Raw genomic sequence first — 15,307 nt, 5'->3', positions numbered from 1 at the left:
AGAGAGTTTAGAGATTTACATTCCATGTTCCCCTCCCCCACCCACCTTCACTTCCTATTTCCCAGCTAAAAAACTGGAGTGAGTGGCAGATGAGGGAATACTCAGTGTCCCTGGTGCAGCCTTTGCTTTTTCTGGTCTTGCCCATTCAGTGAAGAGAAAGGGGCATAAAGAGAGATGGCGGGTGAGAGGGGACTTAAAGTCAGGAGTGAAAATCAAAACAGAAATGAAAATGGCCTCGTTGAATCATCTTATCAAGATATTTTATCAAGTTTATATAACTGGATTCAACAAGATCCAGAAAGCTACTGCCCAGAGCAATTCCAATGGCAAAAGGAAAATACAAATAAAGAAATAAGCTAAGGCTTACAGATGAAGATAATATTCAGATGATGAATGCTCCAGGGCAAAAGTTCTGCATTCTCAACTCTTCTAACCTCTGACTTTGACAGCTGTTCTTTGTTCTAATTTTAAATAGTGCCAGGATACTCAAAATATTTAGAAGTGAGTAACTTTATACCACCTTTCTAGTATTTTTAGCACAGGGCCTTCTGAAGTGATTTGCTATTTTTAAGATAAATATTTCTTGCCTCCTTAGCATTCTTTGAATGGAGAAAGTTAAAGAAAATTCTTGATAATTGTGGTGAATGACTTGGGTGAAAAACTTTGTTTTTCAGTTATAGTTTTACTGGAGTGGGTTTAAAAGCCATTTTAGGCCAGGAACAATGGCTCTTGTCTGTAATCTCAGTGCTTTGGGAGGCCAAGGAAGGCAGAGGAATCACTTGAGGCCAGGAGTTTGAGATAACCCTGGGTTACATAGTAAGATCCCATCTCTATGAGAAATAAAAATTAGCCAGATGTGGTGGCACATGCCTGCAGACCTAGCTATTCAGGAGGCTAAGGTGGGAGGATTGCTTGAGCCTAGGAGTTCAAGGCTGCAGTGAGCTGTGATTTTACCACTGCACTCCAGACTTGGCAATAGAGTAAGGTGCTGTCTCTAAAACAAAATCATTTTACATACATGACAGAAAATAACACAGAGAGCCTCAAACAACTCACTGGACATGAGGGGGACAAAATTACAGCAATGTCCTCTGGGAATGTGGATGTCTAGTTGTTTGAATGCCAGCATTTATTGAGTGATTACTCTGTGAGGCACAACCACGTGTTCTTTACTTGCATTTATTCACTTGTTCCTCACCATAATCTCCATTTAATGAATGAAAAATAGGATGAACATTCTTTATCCATTTGAAGGTTGAAGAATGTTAAATTGCCCAAGGTCATACAACTAGTATATATTGGCCCTGGAATTCTGTTATGGGTTGAATTGTGGTCCCACAAAATTTTTATGTTGAAGTTCTAATCCCCAACACCCAAAATATGACCTTATTTGGAAATAGGGTCAATGCAGATATAATTAGTTAAGTTAAAATGACATTGTACTGGAGTAGGGTAGGTCCCTAATCCCATATGACTGGAGTCATAAAAATAATGTCATATGAAGGGACAGACACAGAGGAACAATGTCATATGGAGATTGGCGCCATTCTAGTAAAAGCCATGGAACCAACCAGAAGCCAGAAGAGAGGCCTGGAACATGTTCTTCCCTAACACCTTCAAGGGATCATGGCCCTGCCAACACCCTGACCTAGGACTTCTAACCTTCAGAACCATGAGATAATACATCTCTGTTGTTTAAGCCAGTCAGTTTATGCCACTTTGTAAGTAGCCCTAGTGATCTAATACAAATTCCAGCCCAAATTCACCTTATTTCAAAGTCCATGCTTTAAACCATTATCCCACACTGAGTCTCATGCTTAATAATAGGGGCCTTCTGTCTGCAACATTTAACAGTCACATCTATAGTAAACTCTTGAGGTTGGTCAGCACTTAGAGGCTATTTAATTTAGCTGCCTGCTGCCATGTTTATGTCAAATAGTTGCCTAGGGTGTGCTAACACCTCTAAGGATGAGGAATGCATTATGGACTTCCATTTAGGAAACTATTTCCCTGTAATGTCTTTGTAGGGCCTGATTTTACCTGCTGGATCTCTCTTTCTCTCCTACACTTCCCCTCCATCTATATACTAGCCCTACAAACATTGAAACTACTGTCTCATGCTGTCAAATCTCCTGAGCTAAGAACTACTATCTCTTTACCTGTTCCTCCATCTCTATGGCATGATTTTGAGCCTTTTCACCCTCCCTGAGTTAGTAAAGGAATAATTATGTTATAGCAAGAAACCAGAACTGATATTAGGAGGACAGTCAGCCATGAGTTAGGAAAAGTTAATCAGTCAACTTGTACTCTTGCCAGTTGCTGGTGGGGGTAAAGGCTTTGGACACATTTTCCTCTTATTCATTCATTTCTACCTCCTGGGATAAAAATATATTTGTAGTGGAGGTAAAATACCCAGGGCCTCCAAGCAAAGCTCAAATCTTGAGTTAGAGACAGTAGAATCCGTCCAGAGATCCATGTCTATAAGGGCCCACCCAGAAGGCATCTGGGGACTCTGTCTTGATGAAGGGTGTGGGACCCTCAAGTTGAAAATTTTATATTTTTACAATTTAAGGTCACAAGGAATCCTGAACTAGCTGTTCTGTCCTTCTTCCAATTTTCTTTGAAGCTATTTTAAAATATAGATTAACTCATGTGAGAAGATGCCATAAACAAATTACACAAGTGAAAAGGTAGTGAGGAAACTGATAGAAAAATATTCATTTTAAGAAAACATAGATGACACAAACAAATGCAAATACCTCCCATGCTCATGGATTGGAAGAATCAATATCATGAAAATAAGCATACTGCCACAAACAATCAACAGATTCAATGCCCTTCCTATCAAAATACCAATGTCATTTTTTACAGAATTAGAAAAAACTATCCTAAAATTCATATGGAGCCAAAAAAGAGCCCAAATTGCCAAAGCAATCCTAAGGAAAAAGAACAAATCTGGAGGCATCACATTACCTGACTTCAAATTATACAAGGCTATAGTTACCAAAACAACATGGTACTGGTATAAAAGTAGATATATAGGCGAGTGGAATAGAATAGAGAACCTAGAAATGAAGTCAAATATTTATAACCAACTGATCTTCAGCAAAGCATACAAAAACACAAATTGGAGAAAGGATGCCTTATCAATAAATGGTACTGGGAAAACGAGATAGCCACATGCAGAAGAATGAACCTGGATCTCTATTTCTCACCATATACAAAAAATTAACTCAAGATGGATTAAAGACTTAAATCTGAGAACTGAAACCATAAAAACTCTAGAAGGAAACTTAGAAAAAACTCTTCTGGCAAAGAATTTATGACTGAGACACCAAAAACAAATGCAACAAAAACAAAAATCAATGGTACCTAATCAAACTAAAAAGCTTCAGCACAGCCAAAGAATCATCAGAGTAAACAGAAACCTACAGAATGGGAGAAAAGATTTGCAAATTATGCATTCCATAAAGGACTAATATCGAGAATCTACAAGGAACTCAAACAAATCAACATGAACAAAATAAATAATTCCATTAAAAAGTGGATAAAAGACATGAATAGACATCTCCCCAAAGAAGATATACAAATGGCCAACAAACATATGAAAATAATGCTCAACATCACTAATCATCAGGGAAATGCAGATTAAAACAATGACTGAGATACCACCTTACCCCAGCCAGAATGGCCATTATTAAAAAGTCAAAAAACAATAGATGTTGGCATGGATGCAGCTAAAAAGGAATGCTTTTATACTGCTGATGGGACTGTAAATTAGCACAACTGCTATGGAAAACAGCATGGAGATTTCTCAAAGAACTAAAAGTAGACCTACCATTCAACCCAGCAATCCCACTACCCACTACTGGGTATCTACCCAAAGAAAAAGATCAAAAAGACACCAGCATGTATATGTTTATTGTAGCACAATTCAAAATTGCAAAGTTATGGAATCAACAACCTAAGTGTCCATCACCTGATGACTGGATTAAGAAAATGTGATATATATACACCATGAAATACAACTCAGCCATAAAAAAGAATGAAATAATGTCTTTTGCAGCAAATCGAATGGAGCTGGAGGCCATTACTTAGTGAAGTAACTCAAGAATGGAAAACCAAATACTGTATGTTCTCACTTATAAGCAGGAACTAAGCTATGGACATGAAAAGTCATACAGAGTGGTATAATGGACACTGAAAGCTCAGAAAGGGGGAGGGTGGGATGGGGATGAGGGACAAAAAACTACCTATTCATACATTGTACACTACCCAGGTGACAGTTACACTGAAATTCTGGATTTCACCACTATTCAACTTATCCAGGTAATCACAAACCATTTGTAACCCTAAAGCTACTGAAATTTAAAAAAAAAATTGGCCAGGTACGGTGGCTCACGCTTGTAATCCCAGCACTTTGGGAGGCCGAGGCAGGCAGATCACAAGGTCAGGAGTTTGAGACCAGCCTGGCCAACATAGTGAAACCCCGTCTCTACTAAAAATACAAAAAATTAGCTAGGCATGGTGGAGGGCATCTGTTAATCCCAGCTACTTGGGAGGCTGAGGCAGGAGAATCACTTGAATCCGGGAGGGGGAGGTTGCAGTGAGCCGAGGTTGTGCCACTGCACTCCAGCCCAGGCGACAGTGCAAGACACTGTCTCGAAAAAAAAAAAAAAAAAAAAAAAAAAAAACCTTAAGGTTCATTGTTATTAACACTAGTAATCAAAGAGGTAAAAATTAAAGTAACCCATTAGATTAAAAAAGAAACTTATGTGTATCCGGTGATGTAACAGTTAAAAAAATTGAAAAAATTCCACCTAAAAGTGGTCTACTGAATTGCAATTTGAACCAAGAGGCACCAAGGTGTTCTAGTTGTCCTCCTACTTTGAAAGCACTGGGGAACGGTCAGAGCCATGGACACACACTACAAAGTCTGAGCCACCCTAGAGAAACAGAAATCTCCCTTCTTTTAGTTAAAATACTGCACACTTACTTTGAGGAAGTGAGTTTTGATCTTGCCGCAGTGTTTGCCCATCTGCCCCGCGACAGGGGAATAGAGGAGGTCTTTGGAGGCGATGCGGGCATAGGCCACTCTCCTGTTGTTGCTGAGCATCCAGATGAAAACGTCAGGGATAGTGTGCTGGGGCTGTGGGAACAGAGGGAGTTGGGATTGAATAGGACTGGGATTTGAAAGGTTGGTATTGAACAAAGGCACTTGCAGAGTTCTGCTGTCCTGAAATATTCCCTCTTCGACAAAACAAACGCTGTGACTGACACCATCTAGGCACTGAAACATCTATGCCATCAAGCAAATTAAGTGCAGTTTCCTAGAGAAGAGAAAGCCTTACTTAGGTCATGAACTAAAAGTGCATACAGCCAGGCGCAGCGGCTCATGCCTGTAATCCCAGCACTTTGGGAGGCCAAGGCGCGTGGATCATGAGGTCAGGAGTTCGAGATCATCCTGGCCAATATGGTGAAACCACGTCTCTACTAAAAATACAAATATGAGCCGGGCGTAGTGGCACTCGCCTATAGTTTCAGCTACTTAGGAGGCTGAGGCAGAAGAATCGCTTGAACCCAGGAGGCGGAGGAGGTTGCAGTGAGCCGAGATCATGCCACTGCACTCCAGCCTGGGAGACAGAGCAAGACTCCGTCTCAAAAAAATAAGTAAATAAATAAAGTGCCTACAAACCCATGTGCCAAATTGCTCATATGAGAACATGCAAGTTGGACCTGTGATTTGGCATCTTTGGTAGCCTACTTTTCTCATCTGCAGGACAAACACTTTTGCACAACTTCCCATGGATTTCTTTTCCAATCTTGTTACAGTGATTTAGTTTTAAGCACTCCTCAGAGTCGGATAACATTTCCAGAATATTCAAATGAAACAACAAAAACAAAAATCTATGAATATCTTTGAATGACCTTCCTTACACTTGCTCTTAGGCAAGTATTTCTACAAGGAACTGTGTACCTATAATATGATTGCAAAATATTTTAGTTCCATTTTAAGTGGTTATTCAGCAGGAACTCAGCTGAATTGCACAGGAAATTAGACTTTAAAGTTGAATTAATCAAGATAGGAACAGTGGAATTCCATGCCAAGTGGCCCATTATGTTATGGATGTTTGAAATGCACATTTCTGAACAAACAAAACTCTCAAAACAAAAAGGAAGTATATTGTTATAAACAAGGGTTTGACATTCCTGGACTGGAAGCAGATGCTCTGTCTTTCCAATCCCTAGTGATCAGTTATAACTAATCCCTGAAGAGGACATCCCTTCTCTCTTCTGAGTGCTTATTCAAATTCCTGTGTCTGCTGACTGCCTGTCTCACTGAGTAATATGCCTCCAGGGAATGACTGATTTGCAACAAGAACTACAACTGTCAAGAAAAACAGAAGCAGTAAATCTCTCTCCCTGAAATCTTCCCACGTAAAACTCTGTTTTAGAAGTTTCTACACATTTGCAGGCTTCAAGAACGAGTGTCAGTATCTGACAGATGCAAATATGAGGGCTGTTTTTAAACAGGTCATTCTAGAAGTCACCAGAAGACACTGTTTACAACTAACTTTAAAATCAGAAGCTGCCGTGCCCTTTACTGGGCACGAATTTAAATCCTTTTATAGTTGAAAACCTATCAAAGTTCCTGTGCTTATGTTGACTTCACTTGAGCCCATTAGCGAATGTGCCTTTTATTTTGACGAATGTTCAGGCTTTGTGAAAAAAAAAATCAATAAAGCTGTACTTGTTTGGTTTAATTTAAAAATCTCTTCTCTAAACTAGGAGTGCCTGCGTAGCCCACTAGGGCTGGGGAGAAAAACATTGATTCATATTTCACCCGTACCAACCATTCAAACCTCCCTGGAAGACATTCAGTCTAACCTTCCAAATGAGGTTTGCCTTTACAGTCAGTTACCTCATCAACAAGAAAGCGGATTTTTTCCACAAAGTTTTGGGCTTCATGAATCATTTCATCAACAGATAACTTTTTCTTCTGCTGCTGAATGATCCCCTTGGCCTCCTTGCACATTGCTTCCTAAAACAAGACAAGAGTCAGTGTGGGTCTTTCAAGAGATCTGGACAACAAGCAGCGTCCTGTTGCTGAAGAGACCTGAAGGTCCTGGTGAGCTCCACACTGAGTCACTCACGTGGACTGTTCCAGGGTCTGCCACCGTGCACGCTGCCTCCTTGGTGGAAATTTCACAGGATTATGGAGGCAGTAATATCTTTTCACCTCTGCTTGACAGATGAGAAGCTGAAGCCCAGAAAGGCCACAGGCTTATCAAGGTCACATGGCTTATTAACCAGCACCTGAATCCAAGCTGATATGGTTTGGCTGTGTCCCACCCAAATTTCATCTTGAATTGTAATTCCCATAATCCCCACATATCATGGGAGGGACCCAGTGGGAGGTACTTTAATCATGGAGGTATTTACCCTCATGCTGTTGTGATAGTGAGTAAGGTTCTCATGAGATCTGATGGTTTTATAAGAAGCTTTTCCCCCTTTTGCTTGGCACTTCTCTTGCCTGCCACCATGTAAGATGTGACTTGCCCCTCCTTGCCTTCCACCATGACTGGAGGCCACCATGGCCTCCTAGCCATGTGGAACTGTGCATCAATTAAATCTCTTTCCTTTATAATTACCCAGTCTTGGGTATGTCTTTATTAGCAGTGTGAGAACAGACTAATACACAGGCTTTCTGATACTTAACAACAACTACTATGATAATAGCAGCTTAAGGTGTACTGAGCTGTTCCTCTGTGCCAGGCAACATTCTAACCACTGTATTAATCCTTTGTTACTCCTCATAACAGCCTTATGAGGTAGGTTCTATTTTTCCCATTTTACAGCTGAGGAAGCAGTAATGCAGCTACTGAATGGCAGACCCAGAGCTGGCCCCAGCTGCATCCAGAGTCTACATGCTTAACCACCACTCTCACCACCTCTTCCCAGAGGTGTGGTGGCTGCTTTCAGACCAAGAAGACATTGTATGAGAAATGCTGCCAGAAAGCTCAGTATAAGTGGTTGGAAAACCCAAAAGTGTTTATTTTGATTCATTTGTTCAGCTCACATTTATGTGCTTAGGAAAAAAAAATATTTCAGTGACTTCTAAGGCCCTGTGGGAGTTGGCCATGCCACTGTCTGCTTCATCTTGTAATATTCCTTCCTCGCTCACTGTGCCTCAGGCACACTGGTCCTCAGAATCCCTAGAACATGACAAACTTTGTCCATCCTAAAGCTGGTGTATTAGTCTGTTCTCATGCTACTAATAAAGACATATCCAAGAATGGGTAATTTATAAAGGAAAGAGGTTTAACGGAGAACTCACAGTTCTACATGGCTGGGGAGGACTCATGGGGAGAATCATGGGGAAGGCAAGGAGGAGCAAGTCACGTCTTACATGGATGGCAGCAGGCAAATAAAGAGAGATTGTGCAGGGAAACTACCCTATATAAACCATCAGATCTCATGAGACTTATTCACTATCATGAAAACAGCATGGGAAGACCTGCCCCTACAATGCAATTACCTCCCAGCAGATGCCTCCCACAACACGTGAGAGTTCAAGATGAGATTTGGGTGGGGACACAGCCAAACCATATTAGCTGGTATGCTTGGTGTTTCCTCTTGCTCAAATGCTCTTCCTAGACTCTACATGGCTGGTTTCTTCTCATCTTTCAGGCCTCAACTTAAATGTCACCACTGTATTACATTTCCCCATGTTTTCCTGATCCCTGTGGCTTCTTAGAATTTCCTTTTGAATCACAATCTGTAATAATTTTTATGTATTTTCTGTTTACCTGTCTATCTTCTGTCTTAAACATTGATGTGTAAACTTCAGTAGGACAAGGGCCTCCTCTGTCTTGTCCTTACTGTATGCTCAGTGTCTAACAGAGCTCCTGGCACATAGGTGTTAAATAAATGTTTATGGAATGAATGAACTACTCAATCTAGAAATTCCTCAAGGACAAGCACCGAGTTCTTCTAGCTTTGTTCCCAGCATCTAGAGGAGTGTGTGGCACATAGGAAGCCTCTGCTAATGTTGTACACCAGGCACTATGCTTGGAGCCCAGGTCTGGGACAGGGAGAAGAAATAATGCTTTATTTCCCTGAGACATTGACAGTTTGGTGAGGTGAAAATAATACATGCACATAATTAAAATGTATGAAGCACTGTGGTATTAGACAGGGGCAAAGCTGGTTACCTGGAGAATATGACATTTGAGCTGAATTTTAAAATGTGAATAGAATTTGTCAGAGAGTAAGAAGACAGAGGGAACAGTTACATGTGAATATACATAATCATCGAGGATTCAAAATTGTCAGAGCATAGATACATGGGAATGAACTAAAGACGGATAAGGTTGGGATGCTAGGTTGGGACCAGATAGTAAATACCCCAATGTATCATGCAAAAGAGATTTAGATTTTATCCTATGAATGATTGAGATAACCCAGTGATTTTTTTTAAACAACAATGATCTAATCAGGCTTGCGTTTTAAAAAGAACATGCTGGTTGTAATACAGAAAATGGATTAGAGGAAGACTTTTGCCATACTCTAGAACAGAGATGCTAAGAAACTCAGTTTAGACAGTGACTCTGAAGATGAAGAAGTGGAGTTCGTTCCAGAGTCATTAAGAGGCAGAATCTACAGCACCTAGTATTCAAATGACTACTTAAGGTGAGAGATAAAGAGCCAATGTTGAAGCTTAGCCTTGTTTGAGCAGTAAGTCTAGCTGGCGGTGCCAATGCAGGATATGGAACAAGTTGAGATAAGGTGATGGGCTCAGTAGGATACACAGAGTTTGGAGTCATATGAGATAAGCATGGAGATGGCCACTAGGAGGCTGGAAATGCAGGTCTAAGGATGAGGAGGGAGACCTAGGCCACTAAAAAAAGATATTGAAATGATCAGGCCAAGGGCTGTCAGACAATGTGAGGACAGAACTCTGCAGAAAACATGAAGTAGAGGGAAGCTGCAGAGATAGCACTTCAGCCAGAGGTGCTGAGAAAAGCCAGCATAGGAAGAAGATCTTATTGATGGTGGGAATCTAGCCTCCCTGAAATGTTCCAGAGGACAGAAAAGAAGCATTCTGGGAAGAAGGATGGATGAGGAGTTAGGAGACCTGGGTTTTAGTTTTTGGATTACAGGTAACTAGCTGTGATCTTTAGAAAAAATCATTTAATCTCTCTGAGGCCCCCTCATACTTTAAAATGTCCCTGAGAAGTCAAGCACTGAGTAATTTTTCTTTGCAGAATTATCCTGGCCTCACATGAAATGTCCCTTGGTGCCCTTGCTGGGACTGACATTTCCAATGGAGATAATCCAGGGCCTGACTTGGTCTGGCAATTCTAGTCACCAGTCACTGAAGAAGAACTGGGCAACATTAGGCACCTAGCACATGCAGGTTCCCAGGACACAGAGGGGTAACAACTACTGACCTGCTCTCAAGAAGCGCTTATAAATTTTAACACAATTCTCAATAAGAGGAACCTGAAGTCAAGGAGCATAGTTATTTCTTTTGATCTCTTGACTAGTGAGTCAGAGGGTCAAGCGAGTCTACCGCCTTTAACAAAATATGAAGGTCAAGAAAATGAGCAAGAGGTCACCTATTCTCCATCAGAGTAGGAAGTAGGACCAGTGGGCTTCTAGCTCATCCTTATAAACCTTCAATAAATGTTCATTTCTTTCCAACTTAATATTCCCTTTTCACTCTTGTCTCTGCATCCCAAAAATGTATGACCTTTAAACCTTATCCTCATTTGGTCCGTGACCCATGCCTCATCCGTGAGGTTTATTTTTAACTCTGTCCACAAAGTATAAATAGATTTTCACATACCAGCTCCTGCCAACAGAGCGTAAGTCGCTTCTTATCTAAAGTGGTTTGGTTCAACATCTTGGGCTTTTTTTCTGCTTCAGAGATAAAAGCACTATAAGACAAGAATAACAATTTTGAAACCTACTTAGTGAAAATCCATTTATATAATTCCAGAGGTTTGCGAATATTGTTTCTGCAATACACTGGAAAGCTTTTGAAGCCATAAAACCAGTATTTTTAATTTAGGATTAAGCAACTATGTATTAACTTTTCCAAGAGACAAAATGAGAACTGGAAATGATGCCCGGACCCAACATTAGTTTTGGGGAACAGATATTTTTTTCCACTTTCTTTCAGTACAATCCATTGTGATTGCTATAAAAATTCATAACAAAACCGACAAAATACTGTTTTCCTTCATCTTACAAATTTGACACACACCAAAAGTTTGCTGAAAGTTGTATGTAAAACAAATATTTTAGATTCAATACTTAGATGTGTCCCCACCGTTTAAAAATAATAGGAAAGACTGCGTAGTAACATTTTTTGGAGATGAAGTTAAAAATGTGTTAAATAGGAAAATAGTAAAGATTGTGACTGCAATTCAAGAAGAAAAATGTAAATGGGCTAAACGCTTGGGGAAAAAAGATATTGCCTTCACTAGTGATAACTTAAATGCTAATTAAAATTAATAACATTTTACCTATAAAAATGAAATTCAAGGTTGGCGAACATGTTGGGAGATAGTCACTCTTCTACTCTATTGAAGGTGGGTATAAATTCTTACAGTGTTTTAGAGGCTATTTGATAGCACCTATCAAAATTTAAATTTGATTCAAAATTAAACTAAATTACACTAGAATTCTTACCCTTCAAAAATAATTGAACAATTTGACAAGATTATGTTTACACAATCATATGTATTGTAGCACTGTTCATAGTAGCAAAATAAGTGGGAACAACTTAAATATCATTAGGGACTAGTTAAATATATCATGGCACATATATGCAATTGAATATTCAAGATATCTATTATGTGCACCTGTAGAAAGATGCCTGTGATATTTTGCTGAATGAAAAGGCAACCGGCTGAGCAAATGTGTGATATTATTTGTGAAGAAATATGGTATTTTGCCGGGCGTGGTGGCTCACGCTTGTAATCCCAGCACTTTGGGAGGCCGAGGCGGGCGGATCACGAGGTCAGGAGATCAAGACCACGGTGAAACCCCATCTCTACTAAAAATACAAAAAAATTAGCCGGGTGGTGGCGGGCACCTGTAGTCCCAGCTACTCGGAGAGGCTGAGGCAGGAGAATGGCGGGAACCTGGGAGGCGGAGCTTGCAGTGACCCGAGATTGCGCCACTGCACTCCAGCCTGGGCGACAGAGCGAGACTCCGTCTCAAAAAAAAAAAAAAAAAAAGAAATATGGCACTTTATGAGTGTGTACATGAGGGAGTATGTTTCCAAACGCACAGAAAAAAGTCCAGGAGGACAAGTCAAACTCTTCTCACTGGAGAGTAGGATTGGAGAGAGAATTGAGAAGAGCTTTCCTACTGGGTATATGTATTTTTTTAAATGATAAGCATGATCATTTCAGTGATGAGCACTTCTGATGAAAAAAATCAATTATAAAGGAAACAAAAAGGAAAGTCTAAGATGCCACACCACCCAGCCCAAAGTCCCACACCAAGCTCTACCCACGGGCAGTTGGAAGCCTCACCAGAAACCCTCCTTGGACACACTAGTAACATTACATTTTCTTTGAATTTTTTAAAAAGAACAAAAAGGATTATATTTTGAGGAGGGAATCTTGTTGCCCCAATTCCTGCCTTTTCTTGTGGCAGAAGGAATTCCATTTCACTCTCCAGAATGGATCAGTGCAGGTAGACATAATCACTTCTGATCCCTTTCCTTTCCCCACAGGGAGAAATAATTTGTTTCCTCGTTAACATTGGGGTAAATGACCACGGCACATGTTTCTGTTCATTCTTCATCTTTCAGACCCAGCCTGTCTGCTGGCTATGGACACTCTCCCTTACCTTCACGTGTCACATGGCAAGTGCCCTCTCCCTGTGAGCGGCAAGGGTGAGATGGAGGGAGAAGCCCTGGAGAGCTGCTTGGCCATGAACAGTTCAGGGGAACAGGAAGCTTGCCTTGACCTCGGGTTCAAGGTGCTTTCTCAAACCTAACTTTTCCAAATATAAAACTAACATTTTTATCTCTGTCTTATCCTAATATTTTTTTCGGTTGGTTGTAAACTTGAAAAAGGGGGAATGATTAACTATCGTCCCAAGTAAACCCCTAACATAGAGAAGTTATTGAGCTATTAATTTGCTCATAAACAGTTTCTAAAAGTATGGATTGTGAAGCTTTTTAAAATGCTTAAAGGGAATTGCAGGTGGCACTAAACAGCTCACAGCAGGAGTAGCATATATATATATATATATACAGCTTTTATAATGAAAAACAAGAAACAAAAACTATTTCTTTTCTTTCCTTTTTTTGTGAAGTAAAAATTGTTGAGTAGTTGAGAGACTGGGGAGGCAGAACTTAAAAAGCTGAACACCAGAATTTAGCTACTCCCTGCCTTTCATCAGATGAATTTCCACTCCTTTTCCATTAGTTCCATTATGACAAGTTTTCATATTTGCTCAAATCTTAACCTACTTAATTTCAAGGGTTAGTCCAAGTTGTTTCCTTAAAGGGTCAGCAGCCTCTAAGATGGCTCCAGTGAGTCCTACCTCCTGCACTTCATGCCACTGTGTAATCCCCTCCCTTTGAAGGTGGGCTGGGCCTAGTGACTTGCTTCTAACAGAACAGTCAAGAGTGATGGGCTGTCACTTCCAAGACTAGGCATGGGAGACTCTGACTTCTGTCTTGCTGGGATGTTCTGACTCTTTGTGCTTGCTGGCTCTAATGAAGCCAGCTGCTCTGTCATGAGAGGCAGTTTAGAGAGGCTCACATGGCAAAGCATTGAGGGTGGCCTCCAACCAATAGCTAGTGAGAAATTGAAGTCCTCAGCCCAATGGCCCATGAAAAACTGAATTCTGCAAATAACCACGTGAGTGATCTTGGAAGTGAATCCATCCCATTGGAACCTTGATATGACTGCAGCCAGGGAGAAACTCTGACCCAAAGGACCCAGCTGAGCCACACCTGGACCCCTGACCCACAGAAACAGTGAGATAATAACTATGGTGTTAAGCCACTGACTTTTGGGGAAATTTGTTTCTCAATAAAAATAACTAACTATGTACCCTATTTTTTATCTTTTATTATATTGTCTGCCCTCTAGAATAAGGGTTACTAATTGATACTCAATATGTTGTATAAAAATTTCATTACGTAGTGTTGGGACACAGAAAACAGTTCCCCAAAATATGGTGCTTCATCAGGCTGAGTGCTTTGAAAATTGCAAGGCCTCAGAAATAAGCCTCAGAACCAGGGTTTTTCTCTGACCTTTTCCATGTCTCCCTGTCTCTCTGACTCTCTTTTCCAAAGCACCAACAGAGACTCTTTAAATTTTCCTATCAGACTAAGAAAGCTTAAATGTGATTGTCTTAAGATTCCCTCCCTAGAGATCTCATCAAATAACCAGGAAAGATCAACCAACAGAGAAGAGACTGGAATGATCATCTGCCCAGAAAGACTTTTCATCTATTCTAAGGACAGCTCCAAGAGATTACCTGGGGGACTTCGTATAAAAAATAAGACAACCTGTGTTCCTGTGCAGCTTCATCCCTAACCTTCCTCTAAGGTCGGCCTCCCATCTCCCTGGTCCATTCATTCTTCCTAGTGATTTACTGTCCCTCAAAAGAACTGTCTACATTCTCCATCTCCCCCGTCCCCTCTGAAGAAGGTTATAGGTTATATATAAGCTTCTGTACTGCACCGGGTAATCACTCTGTGATTCTCCCCTGTGCACGTTAATACATTTGCATGCCTTTTCTCCTATTAATCTTCTTTCTGTCAGTTGATTTTCAGTGAGCCTTCAGAGAGGGGAGGGAAGGTTTTCCCTTGGCCCCACAATAGTATATTGAAATATACTATTCAGGCTCACTGAATAGTATATTTCACTGAAAATAGTTGATTTTCAGTGAGCCTTCAGAGAAGAGATGTTTTCCCTCAGCCCTACAATAGTATTTTATATATTAATAGCTTAGTCTTCTGACCATCTAAGTGTCAAATAGTTGCCAAGTGTCTGCCACATGCACAGCACCATGTTGGTGCACTAACACGACTAGCATTTTTCTTGTTTCCTACAGTCTCTGCAGTAAGTCTTTTCCTTTGCTTTTTCCCACCTTTGATTTATGCTTGAGTTGTTTAAGTGTCAAGAAGCAGTAGTTAGTCCACAAGCACGAGTGAAATTACTGAACAAAATTAAGATGAATACAGCACTCTAAAACACCCATTTGAATGCATTTGACTACTTTTCTCAAGGTAATTAAAAGCTGAGTCCACAAAAGCTCAGCTCCG

General features: G+C 40.5%; 2 protein-coding genes across 2 annotated transcripts in view; one reads left to right on the top strand and one right to left on the bottom strand.

Moving 5' to 3' along the window:
• Positions 1 to 15,307, bottom strand: part of FER1L6 (fer-1 like family member 6) — a 162,898-nt gene that overhangs the window by 89,929 nt on the left and 57,662 nt on the right. Inside the window, exons 15-17 of the mRNA XM_030795069.1 lie at positions 10,853 to 10,943; positions 6,923 to 7,042; positions 4,997 to 5,149 (exon numbers count right to left, since the gene is read on the bottom strand). Coding sequence (XP_030650929.1) covers positions 4,997 to 5,149; positions 6,923 to 7,042; positions 10,853 to 10,943 — 364 coding nt within the window. The remainder of the gene's footprint in view (positions 1 to 4,996; positions 5,150 to 6,922; positions 7,043 to 10,852; positions 10,944 to 15,307) is intronic.
• Positions 12,853 to 15,234, top strand: LOC101178978 (putative uncharacterized protein FER1L6-AS1). Its single transcript, XM_004090804.2, is given in 3 exon segments — positions 12,853 to 13,002; positions 14,397 to 14,588; positions 15,160 to 15,234. Coding segments are annotated over 3 exon segments (417 nt in total).

The sequence above is a fragment of the Nomascus leucogenys genome, chromosome 16, assembly GCF_006542625.1.
Source record: "Nomascus leucogenys isolate Asia chromosome 16, Asia_NLE_v1, whole genome shotgun sequence".
Taxonomy (NCBI): Eukaryota; Metazoa; Chordata; class Mammalia; order Primates; family Hylobatidae; genus Nomascus; species Nomascus leucogenys.
Note: the sequence above shows the minus strand (reverse complement) of the source record. Positions and strands in the feature narration are given on the sequence as shown.